The sequence below is a fragment of the Protopterus annectens genome, chromosome 14.part0 (genome assembly GCF_019279795.1).
Source record: "Protopterus annectens isolate FY-2018-M chromosome 14.part0, PAN1.0, whole genome shotgun sequence".
Taxonomy (NCBI): Eukaryota; Metazoa; Chordata; order Ceratodontiformes; family Protopteridae; genus Protopterus; species Protopterus annectens.
Genome location: NC_056748.1, coordinates 817,299,743 through 817,320,638, shown reverse-complemented (window position 1 = coordinate 817,320,638; position 20,896 = coordinate 817,299,743). Strand labels below are relative to the sequence as shown.

Sequence of the window (20,896 nt, the reverse complement as noted above, 5' to 3'; positions counted from 1 at the left end):
GGAATGGGATCTAGAATCCAAGGAGGATTCACTGAGTGAGACCTTAGGAAAGGGAACCAGATCTGTCGAGGCCAAAATGGGGCAATGAGAATCATTCTGCACCCCAACCGAGAGGCTTTCTGAAGAACTTGGAGCATCAGAGGCAAAGGGGGGTAAGCATAAAGAAGGCCGGGTGGCCAAGCATGCACCAGAGCGTCTCTTGGGGTATCTCCGGGAGGAGATATTAGAGCGAAAAAACTGTCGCACTTGGTGTTTGAGGGAGACGCAAAAAGATCGCAACAAGGAGTTCCCCACCGTGCGAAGATGCGTTTCGCTACCTGAGCATTGAGAGACCACTCGTAAGGGGAGAGAATGGTGCGACTGAGTTTGTCCGCAAGGATGTTGGACCGACCCGGAATATGCGTTGCTATGAGAAAGCGGTTGGTGGAGATTGCCCATTCCCACACTCTCATGGCTTCTCGACAAAGAGGGTAAGACCTGGTTCCTCCCTGTTTGTTGATATACCAGACGACAGACATGTTGTCCGACTGAATCGCAATAGTTCCCAAGGGAAGAAAGGCCTGAAGTGCTAGCAACGCTAAGAGCACTGCTCTCATCTCTAGAACATTGATATGCAGTAAGGTCTCTGAATCGTTCCACGTGCCTTGGACCGTCCGGCCTGCAAAATGCCCCCCCCACCCGAGGCGGAAGGCGTCCGTGGTCACTGTGGCGAGAGGGGGAGAAGCACAAAAGGGGCGGCCTCCGTGGAGATCTGGAGAGTGGAGCCACCACAGGAGGGACCGCTTGCAAGCCTTGCTGATCACAATGGGATGATGCATAGGAAGAGCAAGATACGACCACTGAACTAGGAGTGTCCATTGAAGGATGCGCATATTGAACCTGGCGAGAGAAAGAAGAGCTATCGCTGCCGCCATGGACCCTAGAGCCCTCAGGACCAACTCCGCCGGAACTGAGCTGGAGTGGAGAATGGCCCGCACCTGGAGCTGCAGATTCTGAATTCTGTCCGCAGTGAGTAAGGCTCTTAACTGTCTCGTGTCTAACCTGGCACCAATAAAATCTATGAACTGCGTGGGTGCTAGGTTGGATTTTTCTGTATTTATCGTGATGCCCAGACGGGGAGGTAGATGGAGAAAGGAATCTCGCGCCAATAATAGTAGATGCCTTGTTGGAGCGGTGAGAAGCCAGTCGTTCAGGTAAGGGAAGACCTGCACCCCCTGAAGCCTCAGGTGGGCCGCTACCACTGCTAATACTTTGGTACCTGGGGGCTGTGGTGAGACCAAAGGGAAGGACCCGGAATTGGTAGTGACTGGCTCCCAGCCGGAAGCGGAGAAACCTCCTGGAGCGCCTGTCCATTAGTATATGGTAGTACGCTTCCTTGAGGTCTATGGAGCACATCCAGTGATTTTCTCCCAGAAGGGGGAGAATAGACTGCAACGTAACCATTCGGAACTTCTCCTTGGGAACTACCAGGTTCAAGAGTGAAAAGTCTAAAATTGGTCTTAGATCCCCCGTCTTTTTTGGCACTAAAAAGAACCTGGAGTAGAACCCTGATCCGATCTGGTCTGGGGGGACGGGCTGGATGGCTCTTTTCTTTAGCAGATGGCCAATTTCTGCCAGCGCCTCCCACTGACCGGGTGGAACGTCGGGGAGGGACTTCAATTTTGGCATGTGATGAAATGGGATACGGTATCCTCTGGATATGATTTGGAGGACCCAGCGGTCTGATGTTATGGACTCCCATGCCGCTAGGTGCTCCGAAAAACGTCCCCGACTGCCTCCAGAGTGGAGCAGCCGGGCAACCCTCAGGGCTGCTGCGGGCCGTTCAGAGAAGGTTCTCTGGACCCGAAGTTCCTGGGAGCCCCTCTGCCCCTGGGGCGGCATCCTCCCTGTCCTCCTCTGCCACGGAAGGACTGGTTGTCCGGAGCGGGCTGGGATTGCTGCGACTTCCGGAACCACATCTTCTTCTGGCCCTTTTGGTTCCTAGAATAGGGCCTCTGGGGCACAGAGAAGTGGATTCCGACGGCAGACAGCGTCTTCCCGTCCTTTTCGCTCTGGGTCAAGGTATCACGAACAGTTTTGCCAAAGAGGGCAGAACCATCGAAGGGAGCGTTCGCAAATGACGCCTTGAAGGGCTCCGTGTAATCGCAATGACGGAGCCAGGCCTGACGTCTAGTAACTAGGCCTGCCCCTGCGGCTCTAGCGGCACCTTCCGTAGCATGGGACAGTAACCGCATAGAGGTATTAGTGACGGACCTGAGAGTGGCCATACGGGTGGAGTGCAACAATTTGTCCTCCTCCGACATGGACTCTGGGGGGGATGCAGTGTATTCCTTAATAAGATCGCGCTGCATCCTAATCACATGTGCCAGGTAGTTCAGCGCCCTTACTGAAAAGGTCGCTGAACTAAACATCCGCTTCCCCAAGCAGTCCATCATCCGAGACTCCTTGCTCGGGGGATGGACTGAGGGACTCTCCTGAGCAAGTTCCCTCTTGGTGGCTGCCGTCAACATGGCATCTACCGGAGGCCCCTTACTCCAATGGGCACGGTCAGCCGGGGGACTAAGTATACGGTCGGGCCTTTTTGGAATTGGCTCCACGGTGTCCGGTTCCTTCCACGCCCAGGTGGTAATCAGGTCCACCAGGGGGTCGGCAGGAGGGGACACCCAAGAGGTAGACGGGCCCGCTTCAAATGCCTCCAAGAACACGGACTTGTCCAAGGAAGACTTGGGGGCAGACCACCCCCCCTTATGCGAAGCATTTCCATGATGTCTCCAAAGGAGACATCCTCGGGGGGTGATCTTGGGGAGCCTTCCCTTTCCTCCAAGTCCGTGTCTTCAGTGAGAGACTCGGGGGAGTCTATGTGCCTCCTCTTGCACGTATGCTTGCGGGGGGCATCCTCCTGGGGGCTGTCAGAGGACTCCTCGCAAACTGTGACCTGTTCCAAAGGAACAACTTGGGGCAAAGGAGCGGGCTGTCCCAATGGCCGGATGGTGGAAGCCTGGCCCAGTGCAGATGGAGCGCGGGACGGAGCCGAAGCAAGTGCCGGGGGTCCGGAAACCCTCAACAGGGCCCTCTCCACTACATCAAAAGCCGAGGGGGAGCCGACCTCGACCAAAGGATCCGATAATCGGCTCCCCCTGGGATCCGAAGAGTGGATCGGAGCCGGCACCGGCCGGATCCGAGGGCAGTGTGCTCCGACACGGACGCCGAAGGAGCACTGATCCCCGGATCCGGCTCGGATCCAGGCTCCGAGAGGTCGGATCCGGCACTCGAGGGCAGGGTCGGATCCGGTACCGAGTACTATCGGCCGACCCACCCCGGCTCGGCTGCTCGGCTCCAACTGCTCCGAACCCGGGTAGCAGGTCGGAGAAGGAGCTATAGGTTTAAAGAAAGGGGTCGAGCTCCCCCCAGAGGGGAGGCAAGAGCACTCCCATCTGCATCTGGGCCTGGATGAACCTTCTCATCATCCGGTCCAGATCAGCATCAGATAAACTGTAAGTAGATCTCGACGAGGCTACCGAGGTAGGCCTTGAGTGCCTCCTGGATAGCCTCGACGGAGATCGGGTCTCCTCCTCCTCAGGTCCCGGTGAAAAGCACACAGGAGACCGGAGCCGAGGAGGGGGAGAACCAGCAGACAAGGAGGCCGGAGGAGAAGCCCGCTTTGCAGGCGGGGCGAAACAGAGGTCTCGGCCCGCCGCTTATGGTGCTTCTCCCTCCAGTCCTTCTTTCTAGCTTCCCTCTCCTCCAAACCACTACAGGGAGGTTGAGTCCCAGGAGGAGGAGGGGAGCGAGAGGAGGAACCGTGAACACGGTACCCCGAAGGAGCGGAAGCCAGAGCCGAGTCCGGGGCAAAAGTCCCGCCAGGACCAGCCGACCTCCGCTCCTTCAATGCCCTGGGGTTGAACCCTGCACAAATGGAACATCCAGAAGTGAGGTGTTCAACCCCAAGGCATCGAACGCACCGAGTGTGGCCATCTGCAGGGGAAAGCTTATGGCCACACTCGGAGCACTTCGAAAAAATAGCCTTAGGTTGTTCAGACATCCTAAGAACCTAGCTTTTACTTACACTAATCTAAAAAATTAAAAGTAAACTAGTCAAATAAACACAGGCCCAACACACACTACGCACCAGCGAGGGGAGGGAAACTAAAAGTTAAAAAGGTTAATAAAACTAAACAACTTTAGCTACAAAAAGGGAAACCTAAACTTTCACACAAAACTGTCAAAAAAATTTAAAATTTAGCACTAGAAATAGCTGAATAAAACACTTAGCTGTAGAGCTCAAGAGACCAATCTGGTCACCAGCGCAGCAAACTAGATCTGGGGTCATGTAGGGAGAGCAGGGCATTATGGGTGAGGGGAGGAGCTGAGAGCTCGGATCCATAGCTGGAAAACCATGCCGGTTCGGATCCGATATCGGATCCATAACCCACAGGTTGCAGACAAATGAATCTCCTACTTCAGATCTTGTGGTTTCCCATCCACTCATCAAGGGGCAGCCTCTGGGAGACAAACTTGTCTCTCCAGCAGGTTTTGTTAAAGTTGCATATTAGATTTAGGCCTTTTGATCGGGTAATGCACGAGGAGTTAGACTTATGGATATGGAGCATCTCTAGTAGGGCAGAGTCTGAGAATACCTTCTAGGCAAAACACAGATCACCATGAGCAATCTGTATGATACCAAGTAGTGTGATAGTGACTTGAGCCTGTCCACATAGGACAGGTGTTGGAGGCCATGGAATCTCTTTGTGAGGTATTTCTGTGGCCTTTCCAGCTATTGCAGGTGTTTGGTGAGGTACATACCAAATGGGCGTTGTACTCAGTTATTGGCCTAATGAATGAGGAGTACAGAAAGGTAATAACCTCCTTTTTTCTGAATGCAATTCCTTTAGTTATGAGATGAAGCAAGTAAGGTTCATATATATATATATATATACATATATATATATATGTATATGTATATATATATATATATATATATATATATATATATATATATATATATATATATATATATATATATATCAGAAAAATGCGAGTTGTAGATCACAGAAACCAAAATGCAAACGGCAGCTTAAACAACACGCTAACTGCCACCACTCACAGAATAGTCCAGCATACACCAAACAAGTAGTAGGTAAAATCCAAACTCCTTTTAATGAAAATACAAAATGGTTTAGCGCTTTCACTCGCAAAGGCGAGCTTCATCAGAACACAACTTTCATTAAGCAAAATGTTTAAATACTATAAAAGGCGCCAAAATTGGCTTAATTCAAGTGAATGAAGTAAAAGTTAAAGCAATATTAACAATAATATACACTCATCAAGCATTAAATATACAGTCTAGCTAAAAAGTTAAAATTGAGTTTGTGCATAAATATAAGCACAGGCAAAATATAAATACCCAAGTCAATCTCGTAAAAGTAAAGGTTTAATGGAGAGGTAGTCGTTAATACCAGGCAGTGTGGTGGCATCTGTATACACTTGCCACCATAGTTCCCTGTATGACAGATGGTTTTTAAGATTGCCACCTCTAGGATTGCTCCTAACAGACTCCAAAATACCAAACTTAAAATTATGTTCAGCACCATATTCCAGTATGTGTCTAAACAGGGCATTCTTTGTATCCTTATTTCTGATGGAATACATATGAGAATAAATTCTTTGTCTAAATTGTCTCTCAGTTTTGCCAATGTAGAAAAACTGGCAAGACATACAAATAGCAATATACACTAACATAGTAGATCTACAATTGCCCTTGGTTAAATATAACTTAGTGCGACAAATGTTGTTTAGACATATGGTGTTTGACTCGAAAATATATGAGCACTGATGACATGTCCCGCATTTGGTGGTGGTAATTCCTTGATGGAAACAGGAAGGAACTTCCCTTTCCATGATATGTTTCAAATTTTTGCCCATTTTGAAAACAAAACAAGGTTTGGAACCCACCCTGTTTAAAATGTCCTGTGTAGATGTTAAAATGTGCCAATTATTAATCACAATATTTTTAAGCACCTGACTGTATGGACCGAATTCAACAATAAGAGCATTGTAAAAAGATTGAGTACATTTCAAAGAAGGGATATCAAATCCACCACTAGAATCAGACATAGTTCCGGGTGTGCTAACAAAATCCTGACCTTCAACGGCAATGTCATTAGTCTCTCCCAGCAGCGGAGAATATTTAGACCCCCATTGTCTCATAACATATGTGGCAATATCATTCAACATTGCCATGTCATAACCTCTCTCGGTAAATAAACCGGTCATAAATTTCAACTCATTTACCATATCAACAAATCTAGAGGTCATTCTAATAGCCCTAATACATTGACCTTTGAAAATATTCCTTTTTAACTTGTAAGGATGATAGCTGTTATAGTCTAAATAAGAATTTGTAAAAGTCACCTTCCTGTAAATTGTGGATTTAAATCCATCAGAATCAACGGAAACCAAGGTGTCCAGATATGATACACCAATAGTGTTGTAAGAGGAAGTGAAGTTGAGGAAATCACTGCTAGAATTCAGGTAGTTAATAAAACAGTCAAATGTATTACTGTTACCCGTCCAAAGGATGTAAATATCATCTAAATAACGGGAGTAATATGCTACATTGTCGAAGTAGTGACTGTTGAAAACATGGTTCTCCTCCCAATCCAACATGACCATATTGGCGAAGATGGGTGCACAAGCTGCACCCATAGCAACGCCGCTGGTCTGCCTGAATATCTCACCTTCATAGAAAATAAAATTGTATTCCAACACAATACTCATCAATTCAACGAGGACAGAGATTTTGTCCCAGCTGAAACTGGTGTGTTTCCTCAGACTTCTAGAAAAAGCTTCCAAACCTTCCTCAATAGGTATACAACTAAATAGATCTATAACATCAATAGAGCTAAATATTAAGTTATCTTTTTCAATGTGAACAGAAAATTACGTAAAAATTCCCAAGAATCTTTGACCAAATGCTTGATTTGGTCGTATATGAATTTTAAAGTGGTGTCAATAAACACACCTATAGAGAATGTCTTCGCTTTACTGCCAGATATGATAGGTCGAAATGGGGGATTCAAATGATCTTTATGTACTTTAGGAATACCCACGATGGTGGCTAAAGTGGGAAAATCAACCTTCATATACTCAAATTGTTCTTCAGTAATCCTCTGTTCTAGTCTATAGTCCTCAAGAAACATATCAATTCTTCTGTATGCGATATTTAGTTCGTTAAGTGAAGCCACAGCATAATTACCAGAAGAATGAAGTATGTTGTGAATTTTCGAACTATACATCATAGTGTCAAAAATTACAATGCCTCCACCTTTATCTGGCTTCATTATTCTATAACTACGGTCCATACATAGGTCATTAAGAATGGAGGCTTCCTCTTTTGTTAAATTAGAAGTAACATTAGAAAATTTTTTGTTACTAGCCTTTCTGTTGAGTTTATAGAATTCCTTAGTAACCCTGTTCTCAAAGGCAGAAATAACAGGGTTATTACTAGGAACAAAAGTGCTTTTCTTCTTTAGGATAGTGCAACTCATTAGTGTTGACTGTGTTATTAAACATAATAGCCAAGTTTAATTTTCTAGTGAATTTTTTAAATTCAAAAATGGTGTCAACTACCCGAAATGAGGGTGTAGGTATAAATTTCAAACCTTTCGAAAACAAACTGAAATGAGCTGTGTCCAACCTGATATTACTGTAGTTGTAGATTTTAAAATTATTACCTTCACTAATAATATTGTCAATGGCCACAATATTTGAAGGGGGGTTCGGAATAGTAACAGAGCTAAGAGAGGTAAAGGAATCTGTTAATATTTTTCCCTCCATTTTCCCCCTTTTTTCCACATCCCTTGAGGCCCTGTCCTGGAAGGTGGACGAAAATCCTGCTGTGAATGATTTCTTACATGTTCAAACTCATAAAATCTGTCCTCTGACTCCATATTTGCACTTAACTTGTTGTTACCCCATTTATAGCAGACATGTCTGCTGTACTGCTCTTTGTCCCTCTGAATCTTCTTTTGCTTATGGTCAAAGGCTTTCCTTGCCCTGTCATCAGCTGTTGAAAATTGTTTATAAAATAGTTTCTCCCACTGCTCAAAAGCTAAATCATGCACAATGGTATTATTTAGTTTCTCTATCTCAGAAATACATTTACCTACTACTTGTTTGGTGTATGCTGGACTATTCTGTGAGTGGTGGCAGTTAGCGTGTTGTTTAAGCTGACGTTTGCATTTTGGTTTCTGTGATCTACAACTCGCATTTTTCTGGTGTTGTCATGAATACCTCTCACAGTATCAACAGCAACTCCTCACCCGACCATTGTAAGGAACTGTTCAGTTTACATTCTGAGGTCGCATCCTTACGCGGGGAGGTTGCCAAGGTTTTGGAATTATTTGGCAAGTTTGCCTCTGATAAGCATTTTTTGCACAGTCCTTTTAATAAGAAACTTCCTGGTTCTAACACAGCTAATGGGCCGGTTCAAACCAGACGGTCGCAGGAGGATGAGGTCCACACTCATTCACCATTGGCCGATAAGGAGGAAGTGCTTTCTACATCGTCGCCTGGAATTCCCAACGGTCAGGGTTCTGGATTAGTTTTGCAGAGTGAGATTGATTTACCCGAATCCGCGGTTTTAGCGGGTAATATTAGGAATGATGCTTGTGATTTTACATTTGATTTTTCATTCAGTAATTTTGGGGAAGAAGCCAGGCGCACTGGCGCCAGACCTAAACAAGTTTTACCACCGCGTACATACACCTTAACGTCCCGGGACACTACTTATCCTAAAGGTACTTTTTCCGCTACTGCTGTTCAAAATAACACTAAATTTAACAAAGAGACTGTTGACAAACGAAATGTATTACAGAATTTTATCGAATTTGATTGTAAGTTCGACAATGCAGATGAGTATAAGACCTATGAGGGCAGACACGCTGCTAAAAGTACTTTAAGGGATTACATTTACTCTTTTGGTAAAAAACTGAATAACATCAACGCTTTAAAATTGGACAATGCGTATCTTAATCATTGTATTTCTGCTAAAATTGTACCTATGGGACTAAGGTTTTTTAAAATGCCGTTGGGCATTGACATTACAGTAGATGTGGAAAATGACTTTAATGCTTTATTTGATTCCTTTGGAATAGAATATATGAAAAAACTAATCAAATACAATGACTCAAAACTCTGTAAATGTATTTCTGAGATAGAGAAACTAAATAATACCATTGTGCATGATTTAGCTTTTGAGCAATGGGAGAAACTATTTTATAAACAATTTTCAACAGCTGATGACAGGGCAAGGAAAGCCTTTGACCGTAAGCAAAAGAAGATTCAGAGGGACAAAGAGCAGTACAGCAGACATGTCTGCTATAAATGGGGTAACAACAAGTTAAGTGCAAATATGGAGTCAGAGGACAGATTTTATGAGTTTGAACATGTAAGAAATCATTCACAGCAGGATTTTCGTCCACCTTCCAGGACAGGGCCTCAAGGGATGTGGAAAAAAGGGGGAAAATGGAGGGAAAAATATTAACAGATTCCTTTACCTCTCTTAGCTCTGTTACTATTCTGAACCCCCCTTCAAATATTGTGGCCATTGACAATATTATTAGTGAATGTAATAATTTTAAAATCTACAACTACCGTAATATCAGGTTGGACACAGCTCATTTCAGTTTGTTTTCGAAAGGTTTGAAATTTATACCTACACCCTCATTTCGGGTAGTTGACACCATTTTTGAATTTAAAAAATTCACTAGAAAATTAAACTTGGCTATTATGTTTAATAACACAGTCAACACTAATGAGTCCAATTGCACTATCCTAAAGAAGAAAAGCACTTTTGTTCCTAGTAATAACCCTGTTATTTCTGCCTTTGAGAACAGGGTTACTAAGGAATTCTATAAACTCAACAGAAAGGCTAGTAACAAAAAATTTTCTAATGTTACTTCTAATTTATGAGGAAGCCTCCATTCTTAATGACCTATGTATTGACCGTAGTTATAGAATAATGAAGCCAGATAGAGGTGGAGGCATTGTAATTTTTGACACTATGATGTATAGTTCGAAAATTCACAACATACTTCATTCTTCTGGTAATTATGCTGTGGCTTCACTTCACGAACTAAATATCTCATACAGAAGAATTGATATGTTTCTTGAGGAGTATAGGCTAGAACAGAGGATTACTGAAGAACAATTTGAGTATATGAAGGTTGATTTTCCCACTTTAGCCACCATCGTGGGTATTCCTAAAGTACATAAAGATCATTTGAATCCCCCATTTCAACCTATCATATCTGGCAGTAAAGCGAAGACATTCTCTATAGGTGTGTTTACTGACACCACTTTAAAATTCATATACGACCAAATCAAGCATTTGGTCAAAGATTCTTGGGAATTTTTACGTAATTTTCCCGTTCACATTGAAAAAGATAACTTAATATTTAGCTCTATTGATGTTATAGATCTATTTAGTTGTATACCTATTGAGGAAGGTTTGGAAGCTTTTTCTAGAAGTCTGAGGAAACACACCAGTTTCAGCTGGGACAAAATCTCTGTCCTCGTTGAATTGATGAGTATTGTGTTGGAATACAATTTTATTTTCTATGAAGGTGAGAAATTCAGGCAGACCAGCGGTGTTGCTATGGGTGCAGCTTGTGCACCCATCTTCGCCAATATGGTCATGTTGGATTGGGAGGAGAACCATGTTTTCAACAGTCACTACTTCGACAATGTAGCGTATTACTCCCGTTATTTAGATGATACTTACATCCTTTGGACAGGTAACAGTAATACATTTGACTGTTTTATTAACTACCTGAATTCTAGCAGTGATTTCCTCAACTTCACTTCCTCTTACAACACTATTGGTGTACCATATCTGGACACCTTGGTTTCCGTTGATTCTGATGGATTTAAATCCACAATTTACAGGAAGGTGACTTTTACAAATTCTTATTTAGACTATAACAGCTATCATCCTTACAAGTTAAAAAGGAATATTTTCAAAGGTCAATGTATTAGGGCTATTAGAATGACCTCTAGATTTGTTGATATGGTAAATGAGTTGAAATTTATGACCGGTTTATTTACCGAGAGAGGTTATGACATGGCAATGTTGAATGATATTGCCACATATGTTATGAGACAATGGGGGTCTAAATATTCTCCGCTGCTGGGAGAGACTAATGACATTGCCGTTGAAGGTCAGGATTTTGTTAGCACACCAGGAACTATGTCTGATTCTAGTGGTGGATTTGATATCCCTTCTTTGAAATGTACTCAATCTTTTTACAATGCTCTTATTATTGAATTCGGTCCATACAGTCAGGTGCTTAAAAATATTGTGATTAATAATTGGCACATTTTAACATCTACACAGGACATTTTAAACAGGGTGGGTTCCAAACCTTGTTTTGTTTTCAAAATGGGCAAAAATTTGAAACATATCACGGAAAGAGAAGTTCCTTCCTGTTTCCATCAAGGAATTACCACCACCAAATGCGGGACATGTCATCAGTGCTCATATATTTTCGAGTCAAACACCATATGTCTAAACAACATTTGTCGCACTAAGTTATATTTAACCAAGGGCAATTGTAGATCTACTATGTTAGTGTATATTGCTATTTGTATGTCTTGCCAGTTTTTCTACATTGGCAAAACTGAGAGACAATTTAGACAAAGAATTTATTCTCATATGTATTCCATCAGAAATAAGGATACAAAGAATGCCCTGTTTAGACACATACTGGAATATGGTGCTGAACATAATTTTAAGTTTGGTATTTTGGAGTCTGTTAGGAGCAATCCTAGAGGTGGCAATCTTAAAAACCATCTGTCATACAGGGAACTATGGTGGCAAGTGTATACAGATGCCACCACACTGCCTGGTATTAACGACTACCTCTCCATTAAACCTTTACTTTTACGAGATTGACTTGGGTATTTATATTTTGCCTGTGCTTATATTTATGCACAAACTCAATTTTAACTTTTTAGCTAGACTGTATATTTAATGCTTGATGAGTGTATATTATTGTTAATATTGCTTTAACTTTTACTTCATTCACTTGAATGAAGCCAATTTTGGCGCCTTTTATAGTATTTAAACATTTTGCTTAATGAAATTTGTGTTCTGATGAAGCTCGCCTTTGCGAGTGAAAGCGCTAAACCATTTTGTATTTTCATTAAAAGGAGTTTGGATTTTACCTACTACTTGTTTGGTGTATGCTGGACTATTCTGTGAGTGGTGGCAGTTAGCGTATTATATATATATATATATATATATATATATATATATATAGTGCGTGTGTATATATATATATATATATATATATAAAACATAATATATACACACACACACACACATATATATGTATATGTTCTCAATTTAAGAACACTCCTTTCGTTAGCAAAGTCAAAGTTAATGTCTTAATGCCAGTTACATATGTGTTCATTCCATTAAAACTGTTAATTTTGGTGTTTGCCAGTCTATGTTATGCATGAATCCATACTGTAATTACATACTGCCACCGTGTCAAAAGGCAGGAAGACTATAAATAGTTCCTGAACCAGTTAGATCACTTACCCAGTTAAGAAATTAGCACATAAAAATCCAAATAATGAGCACTATCGTATCACAATGTTTTCAAATTCTGAAGACTAAACTACCTCATGCAAATTATGCCTTCTTGGAATGGAAATTATGAAGAGGGTTACATTTTCCTAATAATGTCCACAAAGAACTCAAATATAATTTAAATGGTCTACCTGTGATATGCTTCACGTCTGTATTTCTTCAAAGCATACCCATCCACATTAGCAGGAATCTGAGCTGTATTCTGTAACCGGTCACTCCATGAGGTCGTCATTGTGGTACTATACTTTTAATTCTACAGGAAAAAGGAGAAGTCAGTTGAACATACAAATAAGCATAACTAAGGAGGCACAATGCATGTGTTTATACACAAATATGTAAATATGTATTTTTAAGTGTGTGTACATACATACACACACACACACACACATATATATACATATATATATATATATATATATATATATATATATATATATATGTAGAGAGAGAGAGAGTTATATTTACACATGCATACACACACACGAGCAACACTCATACATTCATATCAATCCTGAGCTATCTGTGCTACTATACTAGATTTTCCCCCTTCTGTCCTTTTAGCCTCTCCAAAGAATTACTTATGGCACAGCTGTGATGACGTAAAACCTTAACCTTTATTTAGCAGTAATGTGCATTAGATATAAACAGTTATTCACACTTGCACATCTAAATAACACTGGTATTCAGCATGGAACAGAAACCTGGTTAAAGTCATTGTGCACAGCAGTGAAGTAAACATTTTGGGATACAAGATTTTCTGAAAGAATAGCGGCCTTTTAGTGTGCCAGTTTTAGTAAAATACCACTCACTGCCAAAGCTACACCTCTGACATGCAAACCAAAGCATTAATATAGTTAAGACTCCTCTTGATTCCATGTAAGTCATTAAATTGTTTTTACAGCCACATCCAGTCAAGTAATCCTCATGGAATATCAGCTTGGATCATACAGAATATTTTCAGTAATACGCAATGAAAACTTCAGCAAAAACTGGTCTGACAGAAGTCATGACACAATTATATACAACTGTGGATTAAGTTAATTGCTTAAATTTGCTAAAAAGATAGAAAAGGTCCAGAAGGAAAAAATTAACAGAGGGTATCCTAAGTTTTCCCGACTTTTCACTAAAACAAGAAAACTGCCTGTGGAAAGCTCTCAGATTTATTCACTGATGAGTATGTCAACTTTATTATATGGACGTGGTGATGCTTGGCTACAGGTTGTTCAGGAATGAAACAGGAGGGACAGATGTGGGCGAATTACCAATTATAGACAGTAGGGCATCAGATGTGATGTGTGAGAGAGAAGAAAGAGCACAAAACTGTGGATGGGGCAAGTTCAAAAAAGAGTTATGTATTTACCTTAACTTAGCATCTGTGTTATCCTATGTCATCATTCATCACTTCTGGGTCATAGGATCTGACCTTGGATCTGAGCCGGCAACTTCTCAAACAGATCCAAGGCTCAAGCTCCTCCCACTCCCATAATCCCTTGCCACCCTATAAGCCCTCAGATCGAGTCTGCCCCAGAGCTAGAAGACAGCCAGATTAAACCTGAACCACTAGATAGGACATCTCCACTTCCTCTAGATTCAATAGCATGAGGGAAGGAGGGAGGGATAGTAGTGAACAGTGACATAGGATAACACAGACGCTAAGTTATGGTTAGCAGGTAACTCTTTATCTGATGTTATCCATGTCACTGTTCCTCAATTCTGGGTCACAGTCCCCAGCTACCATACAATCCTTGGTGACCTAATGGAAGGACATGCCGAAGAACTGTGGAGCCAAAGGAAGCCCTGTTTCTGGAAACTAGGTTGAGTTTGTAATGAGTAATGAAGGTGTGAGGAGCAGACCAGGTGGCTGCAGTGCAAATCTCATCCATGGAATGTCGGGCTAAATAAGCAGCTGACTTAGCAACAGATCTAGTGGAATGAGCACTGACAGGTCATAGTAAAGGCAATCCCTTAAAAGAATAAACCACAAAAATACACTGGAATACTCAATGAGATACTGTAATCTTGGACACTGCCCAACCCAGTCTGTTAAGAGAGAAGGCCACTAACAGTTGGTCAGACTTGCAAAAACTCTTTGCCCTGTCTAAACAGAATCATAATTGTCTATGTACGTCAAGTATATGCAGTATATACTCTCCTTTATTGGAATGGTTGTGAAAGAAAAGGTACAGTTGTGTACACTTACCATAAATGTAGATGTTCGAGTGTATTCATTGTCACAGTCATTACATTTGGGTTATCTGCCTGCAGGTAGCCCTCAGCTGGCCTGAACATCGTAGTCTTGGATTCCAGCATCGGATGCTGTCTCTTCTTCCATGACGTCAGGTCGTCAGGGGTATAAAACATGCAGCCGACGCCATCACAAACGTTTTTCTTGCCCCACATGTCAGGTGCCTCCATCATGGAAAGCAATTATATGTTAGGTGCAATTATATGTTAGGTTACACCTCCAACAAAAAGCAAATACAACAGAAAGCTGAAATACACTAAAGAAGAAGAAAAGTATAGCCAAGAAAAGTCAAGTGGCTGAAGGGAGGGTAACCAGAACTGCAACAGTGAATACACTCGAACATCTACATTTATGGTAAGTGTACACAACTGTACTATATTCTTCATGTTTCACTGTTGTAGTCATTACATTTGGGATGATTCCCAAAGCTAAAGAAGGGAGAAGGAAGTTACAGAGCATTAGGACCAGCTATTAAGCCCTGCAAAACTGCAGTGGCAAAACCAGCTCTGGATTTAGAAAAAATAGGCATGTGGTAGTGCTTGGTGAAGGTATGTACAGAGCTCCAGGTAGCAGCTTCTAGGATGTCCCTGGTAGGGACACCTCTGAGAAAGGCTGTAGAGGTAAATGCAGCCCTGGTGGAGTGTGATCTTATCCCCTGTGGGGTAGGTTTTTCATGGTGCTTATAGCAGAAATGAATGCAATGGGCTATCCACTTAGAAATGGTTTGCTTTGAAATGGCCTTCCCCTCTGCCCCTGCAGCAAAGCCCACTAGCAGCTTTTCAGATTTTCTGAGAGGCTTAGTCCTGTTCAAATAAAATCTAAGTTCCCTGTGCACGTCCAAAGAGTGCAGTATTCATTCTCCTTTGCTTTGTGGATTTGGGAAAAAAGTAGGCAAATGAATGGACTGATTAGGGGCAACACTAGACACCACCTTGGGTATAAAGGAAGGATTGGTTCTGAGGGACACTGTCTGCATGGAAGATGATGAAAGGCTCCACCGCCATGAGGGCCTGTAATTCAGACACTGTTCCTGCTGAAGTGATGGCTAGAAGGAAGGCTGTTTTCCAAGAAAGGAATTTCAACTCTGCAGTTGCAGCTGCCTCAGAAGGAGGTAGAGTGAGCTTTTCCAATACAAAGTTTAGGTCCCAGACTGGAATAGGGGCTCTCCTGGGTGGTCTTAAATTTTTGGCCCCTCTGAGGAACTGCTTTAGCAGGGGGTGAGAGAAGAGGGGTGATTCAGTATTATAATGAGCTAAAATGGCAGAGGCATGAATTTTAACTGACGACAAGGAAAGGCCCTTGTGGAGAAACTCTGTTAAGTACTGAAGAATATACGGTAAGCTGGGCACCGTTGTGCCCATCCCCTGAGTCTGGCTCGAGGAACAGCATCTTTTCCACTTTTCAGCATAGGATTTTCTAGTACTCGCTTCCTTGTCTCCAGAATGACATCTAGCAGCTATTTACTAAGGATATTATTGGAGAGCTCAAAGAATTAGCCAAGCTGCAAGGTTCAGGGTTTGAAGTTGAGGGTGCAGAATCTGGCCCTCCTGCTGGGACAGCTGGGAAGGGGTCTGAGGCAGGTGCCATGGTTCCAGCTGTGACATACTGCGCAAGAGGGGGTACCAGTGTTGGTGAGGACAGTCTGGTGCAATCAGTACTGTCCTTGGTTTGTCCTGTTTGATCTTTAGCAGAACTTTCGAGAGGAGAGGCAGAGGGGGAAAGGCATAAACTGAGAGGCTTTCCCAGGTGAAGGACAGGGCATCCACTTTCCAAGCTTGACTGTGGGGAGTCCTTGTGCAGAATTTGTCCAATTGGTAGTTCTGAGGGGAGGCAAAAGTACAGTTTTGTACCTACCATAAATGTAGATGTCCGATAGACATGCAACTGCAGTCATAACATGTGGGTTGTCCTGCTTCAGGCAGCCCTCGGTCGGCCGGATTCCAAAGTCTGGGTCCGACGTCGGCTGATGTCGCATTTCTCTCCGACGTCAGAGCGGCTGGAGTACATAAGCATCAGCTGACACCATTTTCTTCAGTGTTTCTTGCCCCAGATGCCAGGTGCCCTCCAAGGAAGGCTGTAATCAAATTGGAAGACAAAAACAGGATTCCAAACAAATAAATGAGCAATAAAACAAATACACCATAACAGATATCCCCAGCTAAGAGTAACAGGGATAGGAGTGGACCCTAGGCATAGAGGGGTATGGAAGGAGGGAAAATCCGACTGCAGTTGCATGTCTATCGGACATCTACATTTATGGTAGGTACAAAACTGTACTATGTCCTTCAAGAATGCAACTGCAGTCATTAACATGTGGGTAGAATACCATAGCTTAGCTGGGGGAGGAGGAATGCTCTAGGAAAGAGATGGTGTGGCAATCAAACCCTGCAGGACTGCCGAAGCAAAGCCTGCTCTGGATCTGGAGTATAGAGGGAGATTGTAGTGTTTGGAGAATGTATGCACGGAGCTCCATGTAACAGCTTCTAGAATGTCCTTGGTAGGCACCCCTCTTAAGAATGCTGTAGAGGTGGCTGCAGCTCTGGTGGAATGTGGTCTGACATTGGCTGGAACAGTCTTTCCATGAAAGGAATAACAGAATCTGATGCAATGTCCAATCCATTTAGAAATAGTCTGTTTTGAAATTGCTTTTCCTTGCACTGCAGGGGCGTAAGCTACAAAAAGTTGTTCAGACTTCCTACTGGCCTTGGTTCTGTCCAGGTAGTATCGAAGTTGTCTGTGAATGTCCAAGGTATGCAACAGTCTTTCCCCCTTATTCTCAGGATTGGGGAAGAAAGCAGGCAGATGAATGGCTTGATTTAAAGAAACCCTAGATACCACCTTTGCAATAAAAGTAGGGCTGGTCCTTAATGAAACCCTGTCTCTATGAAAAATAATAAAGGGTGGTATTGCCATTAGGTCCTGTAGCTCCGAAACCCTTCTTGCTGAGGTAATTGCCAACAGGAAAGCTGTCTTCCATGAGATAAATTGCAAGTCAACTGAAGCTGCTGGCTCAAATGGAGGTAGAGTCAGTTTTTCTAAGACAAAATTGAGGTCCCAGGCTGGCACTGGGGCCTTTCTTGGTGGCTTAATGTTCTTGATTCCCCTGAGGAATTGTCTTAGTAAGGGGTGAGAAAAAACAGGAGGATCAGTGTTGTATCTAGCTGAAATAGCAGATGCATGTATCTTTATGGAAGAATATGAGAGGCCGTTTTTTAACATATCTGCCAAATATTCCAAGATGAGTGGGATGTTCAACAATGATGCACCATGTCCCTTGCTGGTATTCCAATTGCTGAATCTTTTCCACTTTGCTAAGTAAACCTTTCTGGTGGATGGTCTTCGAGCCTCTGTTAGTATCCACTGAACTTCCTTGGAGAGAGATAAGCTGAAGTTTTTCATGGGATCTCCCAGGCTGTTAGCTGCAGTGTCTGAAGATTTGGATGCAGTGTTTCGAAATTGTGTTGAGTCAAAAGTAGAGGCCACTGGGGGAGGGCCCACCTCCTGGTGTGACATATGCTCCGTAGTAGTGGGTACCAGTGTTGTCTTGGCCAATCCGGAGCTATTATGATTCCCTTGGGCTTCTCTGCTTTGATCTTTAGTAATACTGAGGTCATCAGTGGCAGAGGTGGGAATGCATAGATTGCTAGGGAGTTCCAGTTGAATGAGAGGGCATCTATTTTCCAAGCTTTTGGATGGTATGTCCTTGTGCAAAATTTTGGTAGAAGATGGTTGAGGTGAGAGGCAAATAGGTCCACTTCTGGCTTGCCCCATGTCGAAGTGAGTTGTCTGAAGGCCTTCGGATGTAACCTCCACTCGTGTGGATCTGTGAAATTCCTGCTTAGGCTGTCCGCCAACACATTGTCTTTTCCTGGAACAAACTGGGATTGTAACTGGATGTTTAGGCTCAGTGATTTCTCCCAAAGATGCATTGTCAGTCTGCAAAGGGGATAAGAGTGGGTGCCCCCCTGCTTGTTTATGTACCACATCACAGTGGTGTTGCCTGTCCGTATCATTAAATGGCCTTGCTGGAGTTGGTGTTGAAAGGCCTCGATGGCATGCATTACTGCCAGCATTTCCTTTTGGTTTATATGCAGATGTGTTTCCTTTGGAGACCATTGTCCTTGTATACACCTGCCTTCCATGTGCGCCCCCCCCCCCCCATCCAAGGTCTGAGGCGTCTGTAGTCATGGTCTGTGTTATCTGTGGTTTTTTTGAATGACATACCTGTGTTTTCCTGGCTCACCGAGGCTCACCATAGGAATTCCTTTTGTAGGCATGGAATGAGTGGTATGATTGTCTCCAAGTTGTTGCTGTGTTGAGACCAAATGCTTTTTAGGTACCATTGAAGCTTTCTCATGTGTAGTTTTGCTAATGGAACCAGTAGAATGCAGGATGCCATGTAACACAGGGCCTGTAGGAATCTCCTTGCAGTCATCTGGGTGAGTTTTGCTAAACCTTTGAAGTAATGAGTTAACTTCTCTTGCTTGTCTTCTGTCAGGTAAGCCATCTGAGAGGCTGTGTCTAGTTTGGCTCCTAAGAAGATTATTATGGGATGGCTGCAGTCTTGACTTTTGGAAGTTGACTGTGTATCCCAGAGCTTGAAGTAATCGTATGACATAATCCAGGTTTTTTGTCAACATCAATTTGTCATCCGCTTGTATGAGGCAGTCGTCCAGGTACGGGTAAATTTGTATACCCTGGAGCCTGCAATGAGCAATTACTGAAGCCAGGCATTTTGTAAATACTCTGGGTGCAGTAGATAAGCCAAATGGCAATGCTGAGAATTGATAATGCTCAGGCCCTGCAAGAAATCTGAGGTATCTTCTGCAGCTGTGTCTGATAGGGACATGCAGGTATGCCTCCTTGAGGTCCAGAGTAATCAGCCACGACTCCTTGCCCAGCATGGGAAGGAGTTGCTGTAGAGTCAGCATTTTGAACTTTGGTACTATGAGAAAGGTGTTTAATGCGGACAAGTCCAGTATTGGTCTCCATTGAGATTCTTTTCTTGGAACAAGGAACAGTCTTGAGTAAAACCCCTGGTCTTGTTCTTGTTGTGGAACTCTTTCTATTGCTTTCATTCGAGTCAGCAGAGTGATTTGCTTGATAGCCTCTGCCCTCTGATTTTGTGGTAGGTTTGGCATGCCTTGTTTTCTTGGTAAGGTATGAAAATGAAACCTGTACGCTCGGTCTATAATGTCCAAAATCCATTTGTCCTTTGTCAGTTTGTGCCAGTTTTCTGCAAACAGAGATAATTTCCCGCCCAAGGCAGCTTCTAGTTGTTCCCTGGTAGGCGGTAGTAGAGGAAAGTCATTGAGATTGTGGTTGTGGGGCAGGTGAAACCCCTGCGTCACTTCTTTGGTTTCCTGGCTGCCATTGTCGTCCCCTGTAAGGGCCTCTGTATTGGCCTCTTCCTCGGCCACGTCTGTTCTTACCCCTTTGAAACTTTTCTGGGTTAGGAAAGGACCAGTTTTTTGAAGGCCAATTCCTACTGAATCTGGGGGGTTGAACCTGGAGGAAATCTTTCACAGTCTGAACTGATTTTGCTTTTTCTTGATGGTCTTTAACACATCCTTAGCATTTGCACCAAAAGCTTGTTCTTTCCAAAGGTGCATCCAGAAGTTTTGCTTTTACATGATCTGGTAGAGGTTGATCTTTTAACCAAGCATGTCTACGAATCACTGCCCCTGTCATAGCTGCCCTACATGAAGCTTCCAGTGCATCATATCCACACTGCAGGAAGTGATTGCTTACTTGCTGAGTGTTATGTACAGCTTCCTGCAAAGTCTTCCTGTCTAAAGGATCAGGAGAAGCTAATGTTTTTGTAAATCTTCTAAGAGATAATCCTGATATTGTAACATATGAAAAAGGCAATTTAAAGCTCTCATAGATAAGGTAGTGGATGTGTAAACCTTTTGCCCCATCTCTCTAATGACCTAGCTTCCCTGTTGGAGGGCAAAGGATTTTTTGAGGTGGAGGCTGAAACTCCTTTAGGCCCC

At 43.1% G+C, this 20,896-nt stretch overlaps 1 protein-coding gene across 2 annotated transcripts in view; it reads right to left on the bottom strand.

Annotated features, from left to right (window-relative positions):
• Window positions 1–20,896, bottom strand: part of NT5C2 (5'-nucleotidase, cytosolic II) — a 2,665,542-nt gene that overhangs the window by 2,475,487 nt on the left and 169,159 nt on the right. For both annotated transcript variants that reach the window (XM_044056570.1, XM_044056571.1), the window contains exon 2: window positions 12,787–12,908. In XM_044056570.1, coding sequence (XP_043912505.1) covers window positions 12,787–12,887 — 101 coding nt within the window. In that variant the 5' untranslated portion in view covers window positions 12,888–12,908. The remainder of the gene's footprint in view (window positions 1–12,786; window positions 12,909–20,896) is intronic.